We start from the raw sequence: 27854 nt of genomic DNA, 5'->3' as shown, positions 1-27854 counted from the left end.
CATTATTAACAGGGTAAAATATATTTTAAAAAAAAATCAGGTAAAAAAGCAAGTTAACAGATCCACCCTCTCACCTGGGAGGAACCTGGTATCTCCACAGTGACCTCTAACGGTCGCAATCAGAACAACACTCCGCCATCTTTTTTCCTCCTCACTACAGACTCACTGGCTGTTCCCGTTCAGAAGCTCGAAAGCATGTACGTTTAACGGGGTAAATGTGACGGTAATCAACTGAAATAACGCAAAACACCGCATCTATCAAATTCTACTTCGTGAATCCACCCTTTAAATCCTAGTTTTGTGTGAACGGAGGGTAACGCCGTTTAGCTAACGGCAGGTTTAGCTAACGTTAGCCAACAGGCGGCGGGTCAGTGTCAGGTTCAAAATGTCGCCCTCTGACTTTAAATCTTAATAGTTTTGGAAGAGTTACAACAAACTTAGGTACTTTGCTAACTTTTTGTGTTTTGTTTCAGTGTCTCTTGTATTTAAGAGCGTGGTGTGGATCGACGAGGCCGCACAAAATGCCGACAATATCAATTTTGAAGGTAAGTGAACTTTTCAGTAACATTAACGGTTAATTAACATCAATGTAAATGCGGCCTGATGTAGTTCAGATGAACGTTAGAAGGATAAATCATGGCGGTTTGGGTGCGTTTTCATCGTGTTTATTTTCACTGGTGGATGAGGTATCCTCCATTTAGTGAAGTGCTCAAGAACAGTTACTATAATACTGTATGATACTGTAAACTCAGTGAAATGTTCTTATTAAAGTTTAAGAAGTAAAGATACTAATTAAGCAGCAGAATGGCCTGTGTCTAATATTGGATTATTATTATTATTATTTATGCATTCATTTGTAAATGTTATGTTGCAGTGGGTCAAGGTGGAGCTGATCTAACTATTGATCAAATCTATTACAAAGTACATTATGAGACGATGACACAGTTTGTATGCAGATGATTAATCCGTAAAGTACAAGGTAAAATATAAATAACTGTCAAATGTAGGAACAAAAATACATTAAATGAATGAAGGAGTGTAAAGTAACTAAATGTATTTACTCAGTTACTGTTCAGAAGTACACCTTTGAGCTACTTGTACTTTACTTGAGTATTTCCATTCTATGCTCCTGCAGTTTTGGGGCATTTCCAACATGTTTTTGTTCACTTGTGGTTGAACTTAAGTAGCCTACATTTACTCAAGTACTTAAGAACAATTACAATAATGCTGTATCAGCAAAATGTTCTTATTAAAGTTTAAAAAGTGAAAATACTCACTATGCAGCAGAATGGCGTGCGTCAGTGTTGTATGTGGAAATATTGTATTATGATCCTTTATGCATTAATGTGTAAATATAATGTTGCAGTGGGTCAAGGTGAAGCTAATTTGACTATTCTACATACCTTTGATGGAATCTATATCAAAGTATTTTATAAAATGATGACAGTAGTGAATACATTTACTCAATTACTGTTCTTAAATACAACTGTGAGATACTTGCACTTTGTTTGAGTATTTCCATATTCTGTCTTTTATACTTCTGCTTCACCACATTTTAGAGGCAAATATTGTTCTTTTTACTCCACTACATTTTATTTTATGGCTTCAGTTACTTTGTGGATTTAGTTTATTAATTCAAAATATAGATACATTGTGATGTATTATTATAGATTAAGCTAGTATATAAAGTAATTTTTTTCAGATTTACCAGCTGCAACATTAAATGATGAACACTATAATGAATAAATAATTATAATTCAACAATATGATATTTATTTTTTTAAAACGGGCCAGTGTGCATAATGAGTACATTTACTATTAGCATTGTAAGCATATTTTGATATTGAAACTTTTGCACTTTTCTTTAATTAAAATTTTGAATACAGAACCTTCACTTGTAATAGAGTACTGTTTAAAAGCCTAATCCCAAATAAATGCCTAAGCCCTTTTACTAGCCCTGTGTGGCTACACATTTTGACAAATGCCTGTCTCAGTTAGAGGCCTGGTCTGGTTGCCAAGCATGTTTTTGTAAAAGCTCTTTGGATGTATAAAATTGGGTTGTTGGCTATCTTATATTATGTGTCCATTCCTAGATTACCCTGTGAGTTATTCCTATTCCTTTAGTCCGTATGGGTCGTCAGATCAAAAGGGTTTTTTCACAGAAATAAATGAGTATGGTTTTAACAGGATAAAGTGGTGTTGTGTTGGTGTACTGGGTTCCGTCTGTCAGAGTGAGATCAAATGAATGATTCATAATTGATATATTATCTGAAGCCTAATTTTTAAACAGGTAATACTCATACTGGTTTAAATTACCAATTAGATTATGTTTCCTGATCTTTGCTGAGCAACAGTTTTGTTTGAAAGAAATAAAAGGCCTGTCCCAAATATATGCCTGTTGATTTCAGTGAGTTAAGCAAATAATAGCCTGGGCTATTAATTGGAGTTTTACAGTATTTCTACACTGTAGTATTGCTTCTTTTGCTAATGTAAAAGATCTGAATACTTCTTCCTCTGCTGTATTTAGTTAAGATAAAGACAAAAAACAAAACCCGAAAGTTGCTTTATTAGGTTGCAGTTAGTTTGTGTAATTTCTAGTGGTGGAAACGTCAGGTACATTGAGTTGAGTACCGTTTGGAGGTACTTGTGCTTTACTTTAGTATTTCTATTTTGTGCTACTTTATACCTCGACTCCACCACTCCATTTCAGAAGTAAAATTTAAACTGTTTACTCCGCTACATTTATTTGGTAAATTTAGTTACTTAAAAACATATCATATGTTATTCACTTTACCCGCCATTGGTTTTTAATATTTTGGGTGTATATCTGTAAAACTTGACCTAGTTGTGTTTTCTCTTGAAACACTTCTTTTTGGCCTCCACAGGTTGAGAGCCCGTCTTGCCTCTGGGGTCGGGTTGTTCAGCTTACCGGCAGTGATGCAGAGACCACAGACCAGTACGACAATCTGCTGGCTCAAATGAACCTCTTCTACCACGATGTCACCCAGGACCTGCACAAGCTGAAGCCCACATCGTTAGAGGAGGGACAGGTAACACCTGCAGTCTCTCTTCACCTGTATTTTTACACACCTGATTCAGATATGGGTTGTGTTCTTGTGACATTTTGATTGGGCTGCAGGTGGATTGGAAGAAGTCAAACAACCACAGTTTAAATAACAGGAGAAACAAAGCTGATTTTACCCACAGATCTGTTTCCTTTTAGTTTGTGTTGCACTGTTCATTGTAGTTTTCCATTTAGATTTCTTGGGGGGCTTTTTTGTTGTTTAAATTTTTTATCGTGGTTAACAAAATGTTTTTTTACTGTTGGTTTCAGTTTTCATTAACTGTAATAACCCTTTTGTGTATGTTCTCTCAGGTGTGTGTGGTGTACTGGTCAGTGATAAAATCATGGTGTCGAGCTGTGGTGGAGTCGATCATTATGGACTCGGTGTCCTGTCAGGCTCACTGCCTCCTGGTCGACCACGGAGAACGACTCATTGTCCCCTCAGACCAGTAAGCCAGAACTGTGCCAGTCCTTCTCAACACTTGACCCCTGCCATTTTGCTAAATTAGTCCAAACAAAAGACTACTTTAATAGTGAAAGAGTTTGCAGACTTGAAAGATGTTTGTATGTCTGTGCTGTTTGATCAGTAACTCTTGTGTTCTTGGTTCAAGGATCCAAGTTGTTGCGCAAAGGTTCCTCCAGCTGCCTTACTGGGTGAGGAAGTTCCACCTGGCAAGAATCAAACCAAAAACCCTGCGAGTGTCTGTCTTTGAGGAGAAGGCAAAACTCATGTAAGACAAGCTCACACCTTACGACTGAATTGTTGATGGTTTTGTGAAGCATGATGCACACTCCATAGGATATATCCACAGTCCTTAGAAATGTGATTTTTCTACAAACCCACTTTATCTCTGTGTTGTGAAGTTTACAGATATTTATACTGTGACATAAATTCAGCTTGATGCTTTATTCTTTCCTCTGCAGTCCGTCCACTCGGTGGGACAGCTCCGCTACACTCTACCTGCACAACCTGCTCCAAGGTGACCCACATGGAAGATAGATAAACAGCTGTGTTATTTTCCTGTAGATTTTACATCTTAAAAGCAACATTTGATTTGCTCTAAACTGCTGTGAGACCGGTGTTAAAAAGTATTTCCAATCTTGAGGAGTCACTTTGAAAGTTTGCTTCCTTCCATCAGCATCGACTCTGTCAGAGGCCGTGTTGTTAGAGTCCGAGTCAGACTCCACCTCCATTGAGCTCTACTTGACTGTACGAAACATCAAGGTGAACTTCGACTTTCAGTGCAGGATTTAGCAAGTCATATTAATTCAATAAAAGATCCTCAGACATTTAGTTTAAACACATAAATACAGAGAAGATCATACACGAATTTGCTGCTTTAAAACTAAAACGTTTTCATCCACCCATCTTTTATTTCTTGCTTGTTTGTCAGTTACTGTATATTGTGTTGTGTGTTTGTACTCAGATTTCCTTGTGCAGTTTGTTATCAGAGCTTGTATTGTAACACAAAAAGAAGAATCATCAGGGTTTTCTTGATTTTTCAGATATGTGTGAACGACGATCTGGTGGCCAAGAAGTTTGCATATTACAGCAGAGAGTCAGCTGACAACTGCGGGCTGGAAGAGGTGGACCAATATCCCTACATGCTGCCTTCCAGTATCTTAACCCAGACTGACTCAAAAAAGTCATCAGCACAAACCCAACAGCCTCACGGTAAACACACAGACTGACCTCCTGTTCAGGATAGTTAATCATATCCACACTAGATGGACAGCAGTAGTTTACACTGCGTATGTAGGAACGTCCACATGTGCAGTCAGGTCATAAATTGTGGTCATAGCCTCGCAGACATGTACATGGCTCACTAAACCATCTGTAAACTGTAATGATTTTTAGTTTCAAAGTTTATCCTTGACCTTGAAAACAGCAACTGACAAAACAGTCTCACCCTGAGGTACATTCGATAGTGTTTGTGGAGCTTTCACTCAAATCACAAGATGTTTTGCAGAGTTTTCCTTAATTGTCATATAACTGCAAAGATTCTAATTTGGATTATATGTAAGTTTTAAGAACTTTAAAGCTCATGTAGACAAAACAAATCCAGAAAATAAGGGAATCTAAACATTTGAGGACCAGCTGGGAAAAGTCCATCTGCTGATTATTATGTGATATGATTGAAAACAGTTCTTATTTTTGTGAAAGGTTGTTGTTGAAAGTTTGGATTTTAGTTCCTCATAGGCACAGCAGCTGTGATCAGCTTGGATTCATGTCAATTACATGTCCAAACTGAGATTTGTTTTCAGCGATGTTTTTCAAGATCTAATTTTAAGAAATGAAATAGTGCTGTGATTCTGTTTGACGTTTGTATTCTCACTGAGTCTTACTGTTTCAACCCTCAGTGATGTCACAAAGTCTGGGTGCAGACAGAGCAGGTGATTGGCTGGCAGCTCCCTCTTCACCTCAGGTCAGCAGCTTTGCTCACTGCATTACTGTCAATTCTCCGGTAAATATCCGCACAGCCTCACCTCTGACCTCTCTGCTGCTGTAGAGCCCACAACATGAGCTGAAGACCTGTGACGAAGGCAGCAGGTCAGAGGTCACAGATGAACACCTGTCTCCGGGCCGTCAGTCAAAGAATGGCTCAGACGCGGCTGCTGCTGCAGAGAGGTGAGCACACATTTGATTCAGTTCAACAGTTCATTGTTGAACAGAGAAATGAGTATTGAAGAGTGATGTCTTAGTATATGTATTTTTAAAAAATATAAATTTAAGTTTACTGACCTGCTCTCATGCTCAGTGACTCGTCAGAGGATACAGACTCGTCTCTGGCTGCAGCTCTCACCAAAAACCTAAATCTGTTCAGGTGAGAATTGACCTCAGTCACATACAGAACCTTTCTGATTGTCTGAAACCAACAACACATTTCATGTCTGTTTTAGTATGACTTGTTGATAGTGACAGAGCACTTCCTGTACCCTACAGGTTCCTGAAGTTTCTGAATCCCGCCAGCAGCTACCAGCAGGCGGCTCCCAGTGTGAGTACATACACAGCACAAGAAGTGTTCTTCAAGCTAAATGGCAAAGGTTTTAGAACTGAAGCTGAAGCACATTTTCTAACATGTAATCTAATCTTTGGACAACCTCACAAAACTGTAAGTCATATCTACAGGGGTTCAAACTGCTGAAGGCCTGATGTTTTTATCTTTCTTCTTCTTTTTAATTTTTGTATTGGAGTTCATACATGTGGCTGTCGTGTTTCTTACTTTAAAAGTCATCACATTGCTGCACTGATGACATTACATGACTGTCGAATGTTGTGTTCACTTTTCGTCAACAAAAACTGTCAGTGAGTTAAAAATCAGGGCTAAAAGTGTGGAGCTCAGACTTGAGATTACTGTGTTTCACCTGTTCAAATTGGTTAGTGATTCCTTAACAATGAATCTAGAACCAAAAGCTTGTTTGGTTGTTTTGTTTTTTTCCAGGAGAGTCAGCATGAAGAGCTAAAAGACTGTCAACCTGAAGAGTCGACTGCAGCCTCCAGCATCTATACAGGACAGGAAGTGTACGCAGCCAACACACCTTCAACAACTCCGTTAATTTACTAATGAGCCATTCGGACAGGATTAAAATTACAGAGGGAGGTGGGGAAGGAAATATTTACTGTGCTCCTGCGTAATTTGACTCGTTGCTCTAGGCTACTGAAAAAAATTAAGGGAACACTTAGATCACACATCAGATCTTCATGAGCGAATTATTCAAGTTGAAAATCTTTACTAATGTGCTTTGTATAATGTGTAGAGAACAAAATGATGTAACAGTGGCCAGTGGAAACCAAAATCATCAGCCCACTTTTATCATGGCAACTCATAATGTGACTCAGTAGTGTGTACAGCCCCCGTGTGCCTGTATACAATCCTGACAACGTCTGGGCATGCTCCAGATGAGTCAGCGGTGGTGTCCTGCAGGATCTCCTCCCAGACCTGGATCAGGGCATCAGTGAGCTCCTAGACAGTCTGTGGTGGTACTTGGCAGCAGCAGATGCACCGGTCAGGGGAACGAGAGGGCCAGTCAATGGCACCAATGCCTTCATCATCCAGGAACTGCCTACACACTCTGACCACATGAGGCCGGGCATTTTCCTGTACCAGGAGGAACCCAGGGCCCACTGCACCAGGAGGAACCCAGGACCCACTGCACCAGCGTAAGGTCTGACAATCCCTCTGAGGATTTCATCCTGGTACCGTTGGCTATGACATGGAGGTCTGTGTGACCCTCCAAGGATATGCCTCCCCAGACCATCACTGACCCACAGCCAAACTGCTCATGCTGGATGATGTCGCAGGCCACATAACGTTCACCACACTCTTTCACGCCTGTCACATGTGCTCAGTGTGAACCTGCTCTCATCTGTGGAGAGAACGGGGCACCAAAGCAGGTGATACTGATTCACAATCACTTGTACTTCCTAAATGGACAGGTTGATATCCCTCATGTTTTACTGACTTGGCGTTAGACTGTGACGAATAAGTGTTCCCCTAATTTTTTAGAGCAGTGAACATTTATACTCAAACACATTTACTCACCCAACAAAAAAACAACATGAAACTCATATCGGTTACAGCCTGACCACATTACAGTGCAGACCAGGCACATTCTGATTCTGGAGTTAGTGTGTGTCTGAGCTGATGGCCTCTGCCCTGTCTCTTTATTGTTCAGCAGTTCGAGCAGTTCGAGCAGATCAGTGGAGTCAGGACCAACAGAGAAGACGTGGAGGGTTGAAGAGGACTGGGCCTGTTCACGGTGAGCTGCAGCTCAGGGAGGGAAGATTAACAAACAAACAAATGTGCAGTGTTGAGTTAGTGTAGCATCAACAAAGATAAAATGGTATGGGAGAGTGCTAACTGAAAATGACAATGAACATCTTGTCTCACCTAAAAGTTAATAGCTGAGAGTAATTCCATACAAAATCTTGATTTAAAAAGATGTATGATTGTGTAAAGAAAAACTTTTAAATAGCATCCAAGGCAAAATTTTTCATAGGTGGTAAAAACACCTGAAAATTTCTTGTGTTTTTGCTCAGTCTGTCCACAGTGATCTTTACCAGGAAGACACACAACTTCCAAACAGATTCACGAAACATGACCAAACTTTATAGAAAGACACATACACACACATCATGTTGCCATGATTCCTTTCATAACTTAGGAAATGGTTGTCGTAGGGAGGCATCATTGTGCTATAAACAGTTAATGAGGTTGGCATGAGTGAGTGGATGCATGCATGTACATGGTCGCAACTATTGCAAATTTGTGCATGTTTCAATACCAATGATGTCCAAGGTTTTTGAATTCTGGCTGTTGTGTTTGATGTAGCCTTTTGGAGTGGTTGAACCCGGAGCCTCTGAACCCCGATCCAGATGCTGCAGATGATGCGGTAGGTTTTCTTAGTTCAGTCTAACCTTTGCTGAGTTGTTGGTACTTGATGTGTTGGCAACCCAAGAACCCCAAAACAGACTGAATCCATCAAGCTGTTATTTTGGCCCCCTGTAAATACTTGTCAGTTTAGTCAGTGGATGATGGCCTAAAAAAGAACATTCATTTCTTTACATAGCATTTGCTGTGCACAATATCACCTCAGCGTTTTTCCCCGGGAGGTTCATGCTTTATAAAGTGCATTATGGAGATACTATTTATTTCAGCTGAGATGACTCACCTCTTCGACTTCGACTGTTGGAAACCCTAAAATGTGACATAAACTGAAGTTGATGTTTTGGTCACTTATGGCAAAATTAGGAAAAAAAAAAATTGTTTCTGCCTCCTGACTGTCCTCAGGTTGTTCCCAGAGATCCCAGAAAGAGTGGGATTCTGGTGCACTCTGCCCTCCCAATGGAGCCCTGCACTAGTTTGGACGATGCCCCCGTCACGGATACTCTCCGCAGGGTAAACAAGAGTGTACACTGACTTTGTTTGAGGCTATTTTGACATGAAAATAAGAAAAAACTTAAGAAACCTGAAATAACATTCTCCAAGGGACCTTTACATAAAGGGTTAATTGAAAATAGTTTGTTATGAATATTGTTTCACTGTTAATAATAGGGTTATTTTATTTAAATTAAGAATTGCTTTCCTAGGTCTTAAAAATTATGAAAAAATACTAATGATACAGAACCTAATGTTACTGCAGACTAGAAAAGTGCACTCAGTAGAGTGCGTAGTAGATCTTGCGCCAGACAGCTTTGTTCCCCCTGCAACATGGCTGCTGGAGCCCACTGCGGCTTCTCTAGACAATGCATGTGATGCAGCTGTGTCCGATGGCTCCCTTAAAATCAACATGGCAGTGACAAAAAGCAAAGCAGGGATTTATTCATCTTGAATCAGTGGATCATAGCAGTGTGATAAACTGGCACCACAATGACACCGTCTTTCAAAATGATTACATTGTCATTTGTGGGGGGAAAAAAGACCAACCCAAAAAGTATTACATTATGAGTAAAAGTTTGATTACAATATCAGTCAGGAGATTTCATTATTATTATTGGGTTTTATTACGTCTTCGATCAGGTTAGATGCAAATTTTAATAAAATTTAGGGAAATTATTACATTATTTGGTGCTACCGGGGTTTTAATGAATATTGTGTCCCAGCCTTGTCTACATATAGCCCGTCTACTCTGGTTACACCTTGATAATGTAACCTGCACATCGTCTCCCCTTCACTACACTACTGTCACGTACACACTGGACACACAGCCTGCCCTGCACTGAGCGCACTCTTCTAGTTTTTATAGTACTTTACAAAAGAGATGTTACAAAGTGCTTTAAAGGAAGAAGAAACTACAAGTTCCAAATTTAAGGGAACTTGAGGATGTCTGTAATAAAACAAGCCTTTATAAAGGCAGTTTTCTTTGTTTTTTATATATTTAGGCATGCATGGAGAAACGTGTTTCAGAACAGAATTCATGCAGTTAAGAGTGAGTAGGAAACAACCTGCCAAACTGACCATGTCAGGTCATTTTGACCAGCACACTGCTCCATGGTTTCATAACTTCAGCTGCATTGAGTTATTTGTAAAATGTAAACATAAATCTTTTCAGTTTTTTTGATGTTTCAGGTGAATTCATTCAGATCTACAATAGTTCTTATGTGTAATGATGTTGTCTGTTCAATCTTTGCTGTCACCAGAACTAGTGTGAGGATGCACACTGTAACTCTGATTTCCACCATTATTAAAACAGCATTTTCATTTAACTAACAGATATGTTGTCCATGTTCTATGTCTCGTCCTCCACTCACTGTAGTTGTGTTTTTGCTTGCTTGTGTGGTGCAACACTTTAATTTAGCAAATCTATCTTTGGCAAAGTTTTGAACTAAGATTTATTTATTTATTTATTTATTTTGGACATTCAACCCCTCTGGGCTTTAACAGACACAGTTAGCATCTTAATAGCGTCATGAAATTGGAGGAAAAGCAGGTTTATTCAGAATGTATTGTCGTATACAGCATGTAAATGATCCATCACCAGACCTGGAGCTTTCAAAACCACTTGGCAAGAAGGCCATAGGTTGGTTGATGAAGTAGTGGCTGTCGACAAACATGATGATGTTAAGAAGCTGCCAGTACCGACCACAGCTGCCCCCACAGCCTGCCTCAGTGGATTTCCCTCCAAACTGCAGCTGAAGCACTTCCGGGTGCCAGTCGCTCTCTGCGAGTGGTAGCCTTGGATGCCCTGGATGGCTTTTGGCAGTGTCGAAGTCCTGGCAGCAGTGGCGAGTGACGAAGGGCTGCAAATCCAACAGTGACCTTCCCCCTGGTCTGCCGCGACAGTCACTGAGCGCATTTACATGCACACTAATAAACCGATCATTATCTGATTTCTGGAGTTACCTGATTATTCAAGTGGTCATGTAAACAGCATAATCCGATAGGCTTTATCAGATAAAAGCCATTATCTGATTATGAGAAATCAGATAGATACACACAGCTTTTTCCCCAATAGTCAGATTATTCGGTGCATGTATACCCTTTAATCTGGTTTCTTTCGGGTTTTGCTATTTTATACTCCCACTCCACTACGTTTTAGAGGGAAATATTGTACTTTCTACTCCACTACGTTAATCTGACAGCTTTTGTTTCCTTTCAGATAAAGATTTTACATAAAATAATATATTTTTATATTCTCAGTGTTTAAATTGTCACTTTTATTTTATCTTACTTATATGTTATGCAACTTGTGTGACAAGTTTATATACAACACACTTGTATATTGCACTTTGCAGTACTTTTACTCCGAATCTACCCAAAGTATGTAAAATTGGCTCCACATTGATAAACTACACATTAGAATGCTCTCACATGTATTTGTTAATGATAAAAACAAACAGTACTGTAAGAATATAAGATGTCAGCATGATGAGTGCTTTATTTTGCAAATATATGACTTGCGTACTTTTCGAGGTTTTTCAAGGATATGAGTACCTACTATAACAGGAAGTTTGAGTTTTATGTCATGTACTTGGGGAGAAATCCAACTGAAGGACTGAATCATGTAAACCAGGCTTTTCTGATTATCACATTATTGAAGTGCATGTAAACGCGTCAAGTCGGATTATTACCATTACCTGATTATTCCCAGTTATCTGATTATTGTGCGCATGCAACCGTGCTCACTGACACAAAAGGTGGCGATGAGTTCAGCTTTATAGAAGGAGGGCAAAAGAGACTGAGACTGTTTATTTGTTTATTCACACCCAAACCAAGCGACATGTTTAAACTCCACCTGCAACCGGTCTGTCTCCAGGTGTTGCGGAGGAAGCAGTACAGCTCTTTGTCTCCAGCTGACTGTTGCAGCTGGCCAGCTGTGGCTCAAGGGTTCAACACCGTCATCGTCTCCCATAATGCTGACCAGCCACTCAGCTACCTCGGCCCGCTCCTCACCCACATCCTACTCAACACCATCTTCACCTCCCTCACCTCCAGCGCAGGGGTGAGTACATCAACACCAGGCAGAAGGACATTTATTAAAGTGGATCAAAATGACTTTTCTAGAGTGGAATCTTGTATTAAACATCACTACAATAAAATACACTATTACTCTCTTATGTTCTGGATCACACATCCCTTCATGCAGCACCACTGTTTGATTGTCAGTCATTTAGTTAGTGTAAGACCAATTTTTTGATCTATGCTGTCTATCGATGTCCAGCCTGTGGTGGTGCTGCTGTGTCCAGGCTGGGAGAAGGTTCAGGTTGTGTATGACCTGCTGGAGGAGATGGAGATCACCTCAGTCCTTCACCCTTTCATCGTGCTGCTGGGCATCGGCAAAAACGAAGCCAAGGATGTCAGGATCCCCAAAAACTGTGAGCAAAGCGCAATCTTAGTCATCTCAGTCTGCTTGTGATCCGCTGAAGGTTATTACAGAAAATCCCCCAAATGCATTTATGTGGTTATAGGTGAGATTATCCTTAAAAGATACTTCACCTGCACAGTGATCATATGTACATCAGTAACTCACCATGTGTTACATACACTTGTGTTTGAACTACGGCACACTTCTAGGTGGAAGTGTTTTTTTATATTAAGGTTTTAGCTAAAATGCATGTGTCTGGAAAGTACTGAGCCATTGATCAGATAAATGAGACTTTGATTTTACTGCATGAGATGTATTGTTGTGATATAGTTTTGTTGTTGTTAAACGCAGTCCCCGTTTTCTTCAACTCATGAAGACTATTCACTTTTTTTCAATTCTTCATCTACCTTGGAGGCATGTGTGAAAAGAAAGTTTCCTCAACGAATTCCAGACAACACTGATGATCATTTAGTAAGTGAAGTATCCACTTAACTAAAGTAGTGAAATAATTTCCTAAATATTATATGTGTTTTTTAACCAGGCCTGCTGTTAGTGACCACTCCCTTCAGTTTGGTCCGCCTGCTGTCCTGCCACTGCTTCCTGTTCCTGCGTCTCTACCACCTCGTGCTGGATGAGGCTGACCAGCTTTTTACTCTGGCTCCAGATCAGGTGACGCATCATTCACACTCAACGTCTCCTGAGCTACAGTAACAGGCTGTTACATTTTAGTTTAGGAAATTATACTGTTATTTTCATGATTCTGTTGTGGTTGCATTGATGTGTTTTTCTTTTCCACACAAATAAAACTTTCCTACACATTTCATTATTATAATGAATGTTCTTCTGTCAGATGGCGACCATCCTGCAGCATTTCCAGAAGGTGACGTCCAGCGAGGAGAAGGCATCCTGTCCTCAGCAGCTTGTAGCCGTGGCAAAAAGATGGACCAGTCACATGGAGGGGTTATTAGCCAATCATATGCCATACCCCTGCATTTTCTTGACTGTCCCTAAGGAAGCTGCTCTCTATGGTGACGTTCAGCAGGTGAGTGTCAATAAAGAATCTATAGTTACAAATTTATGTTGTTACCATTGTTTAACTTTGGTTTTTAAATGCAAAATATTATTATATATTATTATTATTATATATATTATTAAAACCGATAAATCTAATCTGATAATCTTGATCTTATTTTCTTTTTGAGTTGATTTTATAATAATCAAGATCCAAAGTCAAGCCTTGAAATCCAGAAATAATGTGGTTGATTAATATGTTAATGTCTTTATTTCAAGGTCAAAATAATTCTGAATGACTCCAGACTGTCTGATAACAGCAGAAAGTTTTACGTCTACATGTTCTAAACTGACTGTAGGAGTACGTACATATAAGATATGCAGTGAAGCTGCTGTCACAAGTTGTAGTCGAGACTGTAGTCCCCTTTCCCACTGCACAAAGAACCAGCTAACACCTGTTAACATCTGGCTTTTGTATTTAATGAAAAGGGTTGCAAATTGGCATTCACTCTTGGGATAAATGACTCTACAGTGGTCACAGGTATTTATTGGCTCTCTGTTAGGGCGATGCAATAACGCACCAGCACAAAATACTATTTGTCTCCATCCAAGCAGCACTCACACACTGATCCACATAAGTCTGCAGCAAGTTTGAGTGAGACTGAATAAGAAGGAGATGTGTAAAAAGAAGTGTCACTGCTTCCAAATGTTTTGTTCTAGTTCAGACAGACTTGACAAGTCAACCAGCCAGTGTTCCACAACTTTATTCTCCTCCAATCCACAGTGTGAACACCATTTTGCGGTGAAAAACTGTAACACAAAATATACACAATCACAATCACATTTACAATAATTACATGCGACACAAAGCTGCCATTAACCTACCATTGTCCCTCTCACATTAGCTAACCCAGACTCGCTAGCTCTGAATGTCAATCCCAAATATGAAATATGTATTACAGATCAATAACACAAATACACAATAAAATATACATGGTCACACACACCGTTTCGCCTTCTGAACTGGAATTTGGAAGTAGTTAGCAGAACGTGAATCCGTCTTGATTCATTTTAAACCCTTTGGACATTTTGTAGCACTCCTGCTCTCGTCTCCTTCCTCTCCCACTAACTTGACGCTTTTGATTACATGACCTCTACGCACCACACTCATTGCAATACTCAAACATAACAGCAGGGGGTGCAATTAAACCAAATAAATGTAAATACACTTCTCAGCATATTATATACTGTACATAGCAATATTATCACAATCATGTATGCAAAAGGTAAGTTATTTATAAACAATCATGTTAAAATTATGAACTCAAAATCACAACAGTTTCAAGAAGTAATCACCTCCATGCTGCTCTCTGCTGTTACTAACCTGTTTTCTGACCCATCCATGACGTTGAATGTGACACATCAGGATAAAAAGAACAGAAAGACATACTTGTCCACTGCAGAGCTGTGTACACGGCTCTGGTTTACCGGCAGTGGGAGAGGAATCTATTGCCTATTTAATGGGTTTCCTGCATTTAAAAAAACAGCATACATGTGCTAATTTTGCTGGAAAAGGGGTAAATACTGAGATCAGTGTTCAAATGTCTGATGAGAGTCTCAGTTTGAGGAAATATCTGTCTTCCTACAGATCATCCTCATGACTCTGGAGAGCAGTAAGGCCTCAGTACTGTTGGGTGCGTTGGATTTCAACCCTGATGTCGGCCAGAAGACTCTGATCGTAGCTAATTCTGTTCAGGAAGCTGAAGATGTGTTCAAGGTGAAACAACAACTTCAGTCATGCTTAACATTCCTATACATTTAGTGTCTCGTCCTACTGTGAAGTACAGAGTGTTTATAATAATGGAAAGTTGTGTGAGTTTGTGTTTGCCCCAAATTGGCCACCTAACAAATCGAGAGACACATTATACTTGCAACAGAATACACCAACAAGACAAGATAACTTTTGTTTTCAATGACAGCAGAGACGGTCTCTTATTAGCAAGGCAGAAAACTCTCCCATCATTTCTACCTTCCATCCACATGTATAATCTTCAGATGCAGTGCACTGATGGTGAAAACAGAACCCAAAGGGAAGTTTACCTTAAATTAACCAGTGTCTTTTCTGATCTTCAGGCTGTGAGCAGCAAATCAGCTTTCTGCCTCAAAACCCACGAACAGTCAACATACCTGTTTGACTTCGTCATCCAGCAGTGGAGAAAAGACATCGGCCCCGGCACTCACGTTATCCTGGGTAAACTGAACATGTATATGAGGAAACTGCTAACATGGAGGTGTAATCAACAGTGAAGACATTTAGAGTCATTCACTGAAACTCCTTACTGAATATTAACAGTGCTGCTGTTTTTTTATGTTTGACTTCTGACCTCTAGTGACCACCAATGAGTGTCTGAAGTGTCTGGGAATCAGAGATGCGACTTGCGTTGTCCACTATGGCTTCCCCATTTCCCCCAAAGTGTTCGGTAGCCGACTCCTCTGCATGGCCGAGAACTTCAGAAACCTTTCTACACGAGTAAGAACAGACAGAGGAGATACATGCAGTAGCTGCATTAACATAATGACAGTTTCATCCACGTTTGCAGCTAAAAGGCTGGATGAAACGTGTTTCTTTTCCAAGGTTTCCATGGACCAGGATCAGACAGGGAGTCGTCATCTCACCAGGTCGGTGCTGCTGATCTCTGAGAGGAACGCCTGTCATGTAGTCGGGGTTCTGCGTTACCTGGAGCGAACAAACGCTCTGTTGCCTCCTGAGCTGCTGTCCTTCGCTCAAGGCATCCGTGTGGCCCGGGAGGACCAGAAGACCAACAAGCCTCTCTGCAGCTACCTCAAGAGCTTTGGAGTCTGCAGGTTGGCTTTTCTTCAAATGATGAACTGCTGTGTGGTTTATTTTAATTTGTAAAGACTGGAATAAAATGTATTCAGCTGTATGGCCTGCTCAGTATTATCAGCACATATGACAGTGCATGAATCCATGAAGTCTTTAGTCAGAGTGCCAAACATGATCTGGCTGCAGCTTCTCAGATGTGAGGATTTAAAGGAGACCTGTTGCAATGCTTGGATTTTGAGGGCAAAAAAATAGTTTTCTGGTTCATTACAGATTTTCAGTCTTTTTAGAATAGAATAAAAATGAACACACAATGTGATTCTGTGTGGGTTTTTTTCCAGAGACAGCAGTGTGTGTCCTGACCGTCACAGATTCATCTCCCAGCTGGATAAATCTGAGCTTCCTGCCTCGGGAGTCATAGAAGTGAGGACGTTCACATCTTTGTCTCTACTCTGTCGTGTCAACTTTTCATTTTAACTGGCCGTCAAAATCTTCTGCTTTACAGAGCTTTAGACTTTTTCAGTTTTTCAGTTACACATAAACAAATTGTACAAACATTAGTTTACTGTTAATGTTGCTCATGGTGTTTCTATGTTTAAATCTCATTCTTTAAAGTCATAATCAGGGTCACTGTTCTATCATCTATCCTGATCAGAAGCACAAGCTCACTGTATGTTTTCCCCTCTTCAGTTTTTGGTCGTCATCATTATTCATAATCACAAAAACTAAATACAAAATAGTTTCCATCAAGCAACCACTGTGTTCATCATCTGTTGCTACACCAAACTCCACCTCTTGTAACTGTAGTAAATTTTTGGCTGTGTTGTGTCCGATGCTTTCAGGTGGTGCCTCTCTATATTAAGACAGCATCAGTGTTCTACGGTCGTATCGTCAGGAATGAGGATGGAGGTTTCCAGAGCATGGCGTCTGAGATGACTTCTTACTATGCTGACAAGAAACCTGGAGCCGAGGAGATGCTGGAGGGAGGCTTGTACACTGTGCAGGAGGACGACGTCTTCCACAGGTCAGACATGAAATCTGAATACAATTTAAGGGGTGATAATCACACTGGAGGAGATTTACAGTCACGGCACTTAAAGACCAAATGTTGTCTCTTTTTATCAGGATGATCTGTAAGTGTAACAGAGCAGGCAAGTAACCACTGTATTAGTTAGTTAATGTCTTTGCTAAATGAGGTTCCTGGCTAGTTAGGAGTTTTTTTCTGGAAATTAGATTTTGATTAAATTTCTTCTAATGTATGAATTGTCACTGTGTGCTCCTTGTGGCAGGGTGAAGATCCTATCAGTCCCAGACCGTGGTGACCGGCTGTTTTTCAGCGTCTTGGTTCGGTTCATTGATGTGGGAAAGGAGGAGGAGGTCAAATCCCATCAGATCCTGCAGCTCCCAGAGCAGTTTCACTCTCTGCCCGGCCAGGCCATCGAGATCATCGTCTGCCGGGTCAAACCTGTCGACGCAGAGATCGACTGGCACCCCAAGGTTTCCTGCTCACCTCCTCACTTTGCTCTAACAACACACTATTATTTTATTCCTAGTTTAAAAATACAGATGTCAGGTATTGTTAAAGTGTACTTACAGTGGCCGCATGACCCAGAAAATGTTCTACAAACACTGCAGCTCAAAAAATTATATTTGATCATCTCTATCAGCCACAGTCTGAGTTCATACAAGCTACAGGTGTTCAATAGGAGTAATTGTGTGAACATTAAGAGCAAAGATGGCAACAGTTAACCATTAATTGCTTAACCACTGAGAATATTTTGGAATATTACACACGTTGGTCTATAGACCGAATCAATGTCACTAACAGCAATAATCACTTCCAGTTAGGCAGGTGGCAGCTAATAACAGTTGCTGAGCTATGAAAAATTGGCAAACTTGTTTATTTCTGTTGTTGTTTTCAGCTGTAACTGATACATGGATAAACATGGTGGTCTGAGGTATCTGATGTTTCCGCTGTGCTCCTTTAATGTAATCTGTTGCTTTGCTATAATCTCTGATAAACTAAATCCACTGGCACAGAAAAAACACACTAATAAATAGTGGCCGCAGTAAACTACAGGGTTCCTACGCAAGTATGGAAAGTATGGAAAAGTATGGAAATAAATTTGATCAATTTCCAGGTATTAAAAAGTATGGAAAATGAAAAATAAAGTATGGAAAAATATTTATGTTTCCAGACTATTACCACTGTTCTAAAATATTGTTTTCTAAAATAGAAAATTAGGTATTTCCAAAATTAATTTAATCAATCCGTATTGTGTTTTATGCCGGGCCAAGCACAGTTTGTGTGAGAGCAAACGTCTCAGAAAACATACCGCCCCTTTTACCTGATTGACAAGTGGTATGTCCAGTCTGCTGCCCCATGACCCTCGTCCAGCCCCCCAGGTATCAAGTTTCACTCCAACACTGCACCTTCGACAAGAGGACGAGTTTCACGTGGGTCACAATGGGTAGATTTTGTAGTTTTTGGATGGATGGCTTGACAATACCGTATGTAAGTACTGGTTGGCCAAGGATTCCCAATTCACACACAGAGCTAGATGCAAGCTTTGTGTGAAATCGTTTGACATCGCCAACATGGGGGAGAAGGCGATTCTGAGCCACGTGAAAGGAAAAAACACCGACGTCTCGTTACTGCATCGCTTGCACCCAGAGTCCCAACCTTTTTGCAGACATTGAACTTACCTGAGTTTTTATTTGCATGCCATTATGGTACTTGGCTACAATCGCCTATTAAGAGTAATTAAATATGATGTGAAATATGATACACTGATATATTTACTCAGATGTCGCATATTCTCTGGGGAAAAAAAAATGCAGAGAAGTCTGGAAATTAGGGTATGGAAAAGTATGGAATTTTGAAATTCCAAATGTGTAGGAACCTTGAAACTAGCAGACTTAAAGTTAAATTACTGTTCTTGTCAGTGGAGCTTTTGGCATTGATATAACGACTTTAATTCCCTGTCAGGAAAGGCTTTCTGATGGCCAGGTAATGCAGTAAAAATATTTTAAATATACTTACACTTAAACTGATATTAATTTTTTTGGTGGGCCTTTTCTAGGTGGCCAAAAACAAACTAACTGAGGCAGCATTTGCTCAGCACTTTGACGGGAGGATTTTCAACCTGGATGTTTTTGTAAATAAACATTGTGATTTGCTGTATTGGTTAATTTTGCTACTCTTCAGTTTAGTAGTAGCTCAAGCTCTATGATGTGCAGCAACGAGAGAATAAGGTATTCATGCTACACTGGTTAGCTAGCTATCCCCGCTCTGTATTACACTCCACCCAAGTCGGGTGGGAGCTGGGTGGCAGCGCTGCTCATTGTGCAATTACTGCTGATAACACTATTCTGACCCCTGGCCTCCCTCTGCACCATGTGATTAGTAGAAGTAAAATATTAAATATATGATGAATAAATAAATACATCCCCTTCTGGGTTTCTCAGATTTATTTGGTAATAAGGTCATTGGAGGGGTCTTTCTTGTACTGATATCATGTAGTGTAACTCAGAATCAGAATCAGAAATACTTTATTGATCCCAGAGGGGAAATTATTTATGTTACAGGTGCTCCTTGCAAGAGAGGAAAGATACATGAAAATATAAGAAATTTAAACAATAGTATTTACAAATATATAGTTAACTGTGTAAAGCTCCCACATGTGATTGAACGTTTTTGACTTGCAGGTCACCAGAGCGATCAGCCAGAAGATCCGCGGTCTGCAGCATCGAGCCAGAGCAGTTTTAAGTCTGGGAAACACTGTTTTTGTTGATCCCATGGTAGGTTTTACCTGTCAGTCATCTCCTCCTTCAGTTAGTCAGTGGGTAACTGATCAACAGATAAAGTGTCCAATTAATAACTTGATTTCTTGGGTATGGTAGACTTTCCTTTTTTTTCTCCAGAAGTCAAAAGTACATGAAAAGATTTGTCAGTAAATGTCAGCCTCTGTGATAAGTCTGTTGTTGGAATGGAGTGTTTTGGGTGCAGCTGGCAGTAAACTTTGCGTTTTTGATTTCAAGGTCCGTATGACTCGGGTGCCAGGTACCAAAACTGTGATCAATGAATACAGCGTGCAGTCAGAGATCATAACCTCTGGGATGGGAGTCAGCAACCCGGAGCATCTGGACCTGCTGAATGCGCTCTGCCAGGAGAGCAGCAAGCAGACGAGTCACAGTTCTGGGTAAGGAAACACTTGATTGACTGAGCTGTCCCAGTAGAGGACTAAGTGGCGGGTACATGTCAGACAATGAATCTGATGATGAATGAAGTGGCATTCTGTTGTTTGTAGGTCAGAGGATGGTCCGGTGTCTCTGGAGGTCAGGATCAAAGCTGAGGAGGAAGTTCTGCCTAAAACCTTCAGAGCAGCCGAGGTCAGTCAGCTCGATGACCTTCCTCACCTCGAGCCATGTGAGCCACTTAGTCCAGTATCTTCAGTGATCCAGTCCCTGGTCCCAGCACCACCAACACCAGCAGCAGTTGAACTCCACCTGGTTCCTGTGTGTGATCAGAACGGTCTGTTGGATAGCCAGGCAGCTTTTGGACAGACAAACACCCACACTGAGCAGATGATGAGGTTGGTGTCTTCATAGTAATCATATTAGTTTGTTCAGGCTTCACATATTTAGGATTAGACAAAAATGACATCACAAACACGTTCCAACAAACATTTAACCTGCACCTGTTTTTGGAGAGCAGATAACTAACTCACAGTGCCACAACGCATTTCATCCTATTTCTTTTTTTAATTGTGTCCCATTTATTGATTCGTCCCATCTTTTAAGTACCTTTGTAACAATTTTTTTTTGACTGGTTACACATGTTGGTCTGTAGGTTATTTTTGCTGCTCTTCAGTTCACTGCACTGCACACCACCCAGGTCAGGTGGGAGCAGGTGGGACAGCTCATTCAGCGATTAATTCAAACAGTCACAAATGTTAAAAACATCAGGAGGTAGAAGAGTAAGTCCCTCAGAGGATTTAAGGTCTCTAGCTCCAGTCTTTGGTCTGAACAGAAGCTTTATGATTCTGATTCACAGGATCGTAGATGGAGGAGAACTGTCCCCCATGACCAGTCAGCCTGCTCCTCTGAACCCCTGTGAAAACGGTAAAAATAAATAAAAGTTAAACTTCATGTGAGTTTAAACTGAGAAGCATCCTGCTGTATGTTGATCATGTATGTTACTAAATATAAAGAGGTACATAATTACTCATACGTCACACCTTTTGTTATTGTGACTCTGTCAGGCAACTTAAACAGATGATTAAATGTACTGTCACAGGCTCATTCCATGTCAAATCAGATTTTTTTGTTGACATTTTAGATTTTGTTCCAACTTTATGTGTACGCTGCTTAACACACAAAAAACCCTTTTTGCAGAATTTTAAGGATTGCATATTTTTGGCCCCTGGGACCTTTGTCATACTTTTTTAGGGTTCAGTATCTTCTGAAATATAATTCTGAAAAATATAACTCTTGTTAAATTTGAACATGAAGACAACATGGAAGGAACTTGCTACTTTATGCACAAAGTGCCTGCATATAAACCCTTGTTTACACAAACTTTCATGGTCCTAGGAATTAGTACACATCACCATTGTGGCATCTCAAAACAGCAAGGCTGAACTTTGGCTTGTTTTAATCGCCATATAACCACCATTCTTCCTTTTTTCACCCATTTTCAAGGGCCATTAATGAAAAATACGACATCCGAATGCCTTTCCATCATCTGGATCTGTTGCACATTGTTTCTCTTGTGCCCCTACCAGCTCTAGGAGTTATCTGTCTGAAGATATAGATATGGCTTCCTGTCTAAGATGTTTTTTAGGGTAAAAATTTCCCAGGGGCAAAAAACTATGTGTTTTATTTTTTGATGTCAAGCGGCATATACACAAAGTTTAAACAAAATCTAAAATGTTAACAACTTCAATCTGACTTGACATGTAATGACCCAATTAAATCCCGCAACTGCACAAAAACAGGTAAGTCCAGATGCTGACAAAATGGATAGCAGCCATTGCAAGAGTAGACAGTGAAAACTAGACTTTGTAGCTGCTTCCACTTTTAGAAAGGTTAAATGCAAAACCAGAATTTGTCTCCAGGGCCCAGTATTTCAAAACTTTTAATCTGGATCAGACTGGTCTGGATAGGATTAAATCTCAATTGGGTATTTCAAACCAGGATATGTGATCCTGATCCTAGTAAAATTCGGATATGGATTTGGTAATCCAATTTTACCCAGAATCCTGATCAAACGCTGTTTTTGGGTATTTCAAAATTCTAAGGTGGAGATTGGGATAGTTTCGAAGCTAAAAATCAGGATTATCCTGATCCCACTGGAAGGGTGGATCAAGCATGGATTCAAGGTGGATGTAGAGAGATGTAGGACACATGGCACATTGCACAGTGTACTAATGCCGACCGTCAGGCCGGACAGAGGGATATTGACACCATTCAATTTGTTTTTTAAACTTTACTGGGAAACTGAAGTTTGTGAAACCAGAATGTCAGATTACAAAATATAGCCTAGGCTACATTAATTCTCATCATAAGAGCTGCCGTACAAAATCAATAGTAAACAAAATACATGTTAATATTACACAAAGCACAATAAATACCAAAGCACATTATCGCATCCTAGATATTCCTACTGATCACTAGACCCAACCAATTCCCACATGTAACTCAAAATAATTTTACTTTGTTTTTTCTTTTTAACTCTTTTTTATTTTATTCCAGACAGCCAAGACAAAACTCATCAATTGAGCAAACAGAAAATGTATAACTGCTGTCCTTTCCTACATAGTTAACACCATACAAAAAAAATCAACCAAAAAACACAACAAAGCCAAAAAGAAAAAGAAAAAAAGGGGGAGGGACAGTACCCACATGACACAAGTGCTTCACATAGGATAAAACAAAATAACTTTTGCAATAGTTAGAACAGACTGATGGTTATGACCAACTCAAATCATGCAATTCTGGCTTTATATGTATTGTGTACCTTATAGTATTGTGTACTATAAAGCAACTAGATGGATATGAATCATTATGGAAACTGACTTATATTTCCCAACATTCTCACATCTGTGTCAATGAAATGTTGTGTAGTAGTTTGAACAACATAGACATTTCATTAGTCATTTAGCTGACACTTTCATCCAAAGCAACTTTGAATTGCTTTTGTAGTGAATTCACAATTGCATCTATTGTCTAAAACAAGTGACACACAACATAATCTTGTGCTGAAGGTAACATGGAGAATAACAAAATAAAAATAGATGAGGGGTAAAAATACAAGTGGGATGATCATGGTAGTCAGCCTATATCCAAAGACCTCAAATCCAGATTCTGTAATCCTGATCTTGCAGGTGACGATCAAAGCAACAGCCTGGAGGTCATCAGCACTAATGAGACAGACTGTGATGACTCCATAAAAAGGTACAAGATGGCCTATATGGAAATTAAAAGAAAATTCTGTCCTACTACAACTTCTGTACATACACACTGTACATTAATTTTTCTATACTGTTCATAAAAATTTTAAAGTAAGTCTTACCTTTAAAATCTACAGTAGATGATCCAAACTGTACAAGTGTCTCTAAACAACATTTTTGTGTTTCAGTTTCCACCCTCTGCTCCGTTGGTACCAGACGTCCGACTCTGTGACTGTAACGGTGAAGCTGATGAACCCGGAGAGGCAGCGCTGTGACTTCTACCCTGACAGAGTCGTCTACAGGTCTGTCAGGAGCAGACCGCCAATGATCGCTCACTTACTTCACATCACATCCAACATTCAGTGGAACTTTTTATCCAGAGCACTTTACACCGGTGGGAGTGGGTACATGTTTAGCATGGCCAGCGTTTGTGTGAATTAAACACACACGAGTTCACGTGTCTTGCCAATGGACAGAGTTGTTTACATCAAACATAGTTTAGGTTTATTTATTTATTAATAAGGTATGAATGTTTGTAGGAAACATCATCAAGGACCGTGACTTTTCTTTGTTGGAACATTAAAGTTACTCTGCTGTTTCTGAATAATAGAGCTGTTCCTCAGCTGATCAAATAACCACATGGCATCATGTGTCACAAAGTGAGCACAGACAGATGAAGTTAGAGATGCCTGTGAGTTCATTTGTTGTTCTGCTGCAGTGACTCCACAGATAGTAAGAGTAACGTCAGACTTTCTGTGATCACTTCTGAACTGTGTTTTGGCATTAGCTTCTCAGTTACTTTAGCCTGTAATAAAATGTTTTAAAATCAATGTTTACTGTCACATGATTTTTATACAACAGTTGGTTGTCATCATGCCGTCTGCCTCACCTGCGTTATTCTTTGTATTTTTGTGACACGGATCGATGACATTAGCTAACACGCTGATGCTAGTGAAACTTGTCGTGTCATCTGTATTAAGCAGTTTCACTTTGACAAATAAATTTTCATGTAGTATATTATTGCCTGTGAACAAACTAGAGAGTACAGTTGGGCCATTGTGAAAATTTTTAAACTGGTTTGATGTTAAAACAAACTTTGGACCAGACTGATGTACCGAATTTTACCACTAGGTGTCGTACTTTATTCAGCAGCCGCTTCTGAGAGCAACATGCTATGGTTGTGTCGAGTATGCATACAGTTGAGACATGCTACTATGTCATAACAATGTGCCTTGAACTTTGACCCTTTGACCCTTGCTCTTATATGTGTTGCAGTCGATAAAAGAGTAAAGTAAAAAGAAAAAATATGAAAGTTAGAACACAGCAGATGTTAATGTTATCACCTAACATTACCTTCGAGATGCAACAAGACGCCATTTGCCGAGCTCGCCAGAGACAGAGGTCAACCTGGAGAGCTCTGCTGTTGTTAGCTTAACTGATTGATTGACTGATTATAGTCATTGCAGCTTCTATCAGCTGTCATCAAGCTTTCATCTGTCTGTGGCTCAGTCAATGTGACGCATCTTATACTGTGCAGAAGACTGTGCATCAGAATAGCCAGAGAAGCATCCTAACCTGTGTACTGCAGAATGTAGCCGGATGCAGTAAAACATCCTGGTATTTTTGCCATACTCTGTTTTAGGATGTGCTAAATCTTTTTCTTGCATACTAAATAGTATCACAGTACAGGTGATTTACGTGTGGTTTACGCATGAGACTGAGAGCCTGTGAATGAGAGTGAAGCAGCTGGTAATGCATCTCTGAACACAAAATAAGAGGAAGAAGCACAGAGTGAGGAGGCGGTGTTGTCCTGCAGTGTTACACGTTGCTTCATCTGTGTTTTTTGGCTCACCTCTTTCATTGGCTTCAAATCCAAAATGGCAAAACCAGAAATCGAGAGACGTAAACCTAGTCGTGGGATGGTTGTGCAGGAAATTCATACTTAATGTCCAGGTCGTTATTATTTGACCTTGATGTTTTCATGAATTTAAAATAAACTTGTAAACTGCTGAAAACAAATCAGAGACACAAACACATTAATTCAACAGTGTTTCATTTCAGGTCTGAACTTCTGAATTTTGGATTTTTAAAGCTCCATAAAAATAATATTTTAAGAAAATACACATTTGGTCTCCTGTATTATCAAGCATGCTTAAAGCTCCATTTATATTTACACAGGTAGCAGGTCCTTGTCCACCAGCAAAAACCTCCTAAATAATGAACACTGAAAAAAATTCTAACCGGGAGCAGTTTCGGCTGGTTGCAATCTCAATCTGAAATCCTTACTGCTAGATGCCACTAAATCCTCCTAAATCTTACTCACTGTCTCTTTTATGGTATTTTAGAGTTTCTCATAATCTGGTGTAGGAGGTGTATACTAATTTTGCACCTAATGAAAGACAAATAATATGGACACTAGCCTACCACTGGGAGGATGAGCCTGCCTCTGTCCTTCACCAGCAGCACTACTGGCTTCGCATCTAGGCTCGAACATGTGTTGCCTCACACCAAAAAACGACTTCATCACGATCATCTTCCATTTCACCCCTGTCCAGTTCGTAGGTTAATTTTGACCCAAAAGAAAAATAGTGCAGCACACTCGTGTGTACGATGGCCTCAGACCTGTCATTCTCTGATGGACTCTAATGACTGAGGACTTGAGGTAGGTCGTCCTGAGGAGAGGTGAGGACAGACTGAGGCGTGCCTGAGGGTGTGGTGCAGTCTGAGTGTGGTGTCTTCTACAACCTGTCTTTTCATAGAAGGGAAAGTTTAGATACCTCGGTGTGCAGCATAGTGAAGTTATAACAGTGGTGTTCCCTCAGTGTGGGATCAGGTTGACACTCTCTGTCTCCCTCTCTCTTTCTGTTGATTGTGTTTAGTGGCAGAGCCAACGGTCGCACCTACAGAGCCGACCTGCAGCTTCACGCCCACATCGCTGCTGACCGCTGCTGCTGGGAAATGAAGTCCAACGAGCCAGTGCTCAAGCTGGTCAAACAACAGCAGGGCCACTGGGAAAGACTCCTGAGGAACAAGGTACTGGAATTGATGCTTAAAGCTTAATGTTTAAACAGTGTTTCCCCCTGGATTTTTTCCAGCAACAGTGCTGGAGTGTGCAAGTTTTATTTCCATCGCTGGAAGATACCTAGTGATCTCCTGACACAAGAAGAACTCTACACGCATATTTGTACACAGACACAGCTGTAGATGTTGATTTAGGTTTAATAAAATGCTTCCTATTTGTGACTTTCCAGTTTCAGTCAACACAATTCAGTCAATGCTGTGACTCTTACATTGATTGTAAAAACAATTGAATACTCTTAATAAGTATAACACAGATGAAAGGTACCTACATAAAAACTGTACCCAAATAGGTTTTTGAGTAGTCACGTCAAAACTAAAAATTGTTAACTCCCCCCAGTGTCCCTGAATCCACCCTGTGTTTCCAGTCGCAGAGACAGAACAACTCAAATCCTGGAGAAATGCAGATGAGAAAGAGCTGATATACATAAAGATGCCACATTGAAGCTAACAAGGTTATTTCTTTCCACAGAATATTTTCGTGAGCTATGACATGGAGCACTTGGAGGAAGATGAAGGCAGAACCCCAAATGGTAAAACCAGGCTGAAAACCTGACTGAAATTTGACTGTAATTTCTAAAGGTGGATAATAATGTGAAATGCAGTCTTTGATAGCTGCTGTGTATTGAACTGACGTCTGTACTGTTTGTGGTTTGGTCTTCAGGTCTGTGTTTTGTGGAGAACACAGGGAAGGATTACTGGTATGTGAACTCAGAGAGCGGCAGTGAGAGCGACTGAGGATTACAGACGAATGCCAAGACACAAAAATACACCTCAACCTTTCCTCAGGTCACTTATTATTATCTGAGGGTCATAACAACAAAATGACCTTATCTCCCTAACACCGAAGGGATCTGGTAATAGAAACTTCTGCAGTGAATTTAGTTAACAATTCAGGACCTTGGGATTTAAACTTTTAGGTTGAAAGCATCTGACTCCAATGAGTTTCTTTTCCTCAAGCATCAAGTAAGATGCAACATGACTATCAAAGTTTCATGTTACAGAAGAGTTCAGCCAAAAATTTGTCTGGAAAAAAACCTTTAAGTGCACCTACAGCACATTACCTTTGTAAAAGTGCTCTGTTAACATTAGATAGCCA

The 27854-nt window shown here is 40.1% G+C and overlaps 1 protein-coding gene across 2 annotated transcripts; it reads left to right on the top strand.

Annotated features, from left to right (window-relative positions):
* The first annotated feature begins 99 nt into the window (after positions 1-99).
* Positions 100-27854, top strand: tdrd12 (tudor domain containing 12). 2 transcript variants are annotated; one of them, XM_033634745.2, is made up of 36 exons: positions 100-197; positions 474-545; positions 2886-3050; positions 3377-3513; positions 3676-3795; positions 3989-4044; positions 4204-4289; positions 4571-4739; positions 5426-5490; positions 5575-5693; positions 5824-5889; positions 6009-6060; positions 6508-6587; positions 7742-7825; positions 8398-8458; positions 8857-8964; positions 11822-12007; positions 12227-12380; positions 12912-13039; positions 13221-13412; positions 15030-15158; positions 15515-15632; positions 15772-15911; positions 16017-16246; positions 16565-16646; positions 17066-17247; positions 17513-17720; positions 19932-20024; positions 20265-20425; positions 20534-20818; positions 21280-21347; positions 23612-23681; positions 23866-23979; positions 26557-26710; positions 27228-27288; positions 27420-27854. In XM_033634745.2, the coding sequence occupies exons 2-36, from the start codon at positions 522-524 to the stop codon at positions 27491-27493; spliced, it is 4221 nt and encodes a 1406-aa protein (XP_033490636.2). In that variant the 5' UTR covers positions 100-197; positions 474-521; the 3' UTR covers positions 27494-27854. The 2 variants fall into 2 exon arrangements, with proteins under 2 accessions (XP_033490636.2, XP_033490638.2); XM_033634747.2 differs by lacking the exons at positions 26557-26710; positions 27228-27288; positions 27420-27854 and having other exon boundaries at positions 7745-7825; positions 23866-24498.

This window comes from Epinephelus lanceolatus, chromosome 5, assembly GCF_041903045.1.
Source record: "Epinephelus lanceolatus isolate andai-2023 chromosome 5, ASM4190304v1, whole genome shotgun sequence".
In the NCBI taxonomy this organism is placed as follows: domain Eukaryota; kingdom Metazoa; phylum Chordata; class Actinopteri; order Perciformes; family Serranidae; genus Epinephelus; species Epinephelus lanceolatus.
The sequence above is the reverse complement of the archived record's forward strand: the minus strand, read 5'-3'. Positions and strand labels throughout refer to the sequence as shown.

Coding starts and splice junctions, on each gene's coding strand:
- tdrd12 (XM_033634745.2), top strand. CDS start 522: ATGCCGACAATATCAATTTTGAAG. Junction 21,348..23,611: donor TCTGAACCCCTGTGAAAACG/GTAAAAATAAAT, acceptor CTGATCTTGCAG/GTGACGATCAAAGCAACAGC. Junction 23,980..26,556: donor CCTGACAGAGTCGTCTACAG/GTCTGTCAGGAG, acceptor GATTGTGTTTAG/TGGCAGAGCCAACGGTCGCA.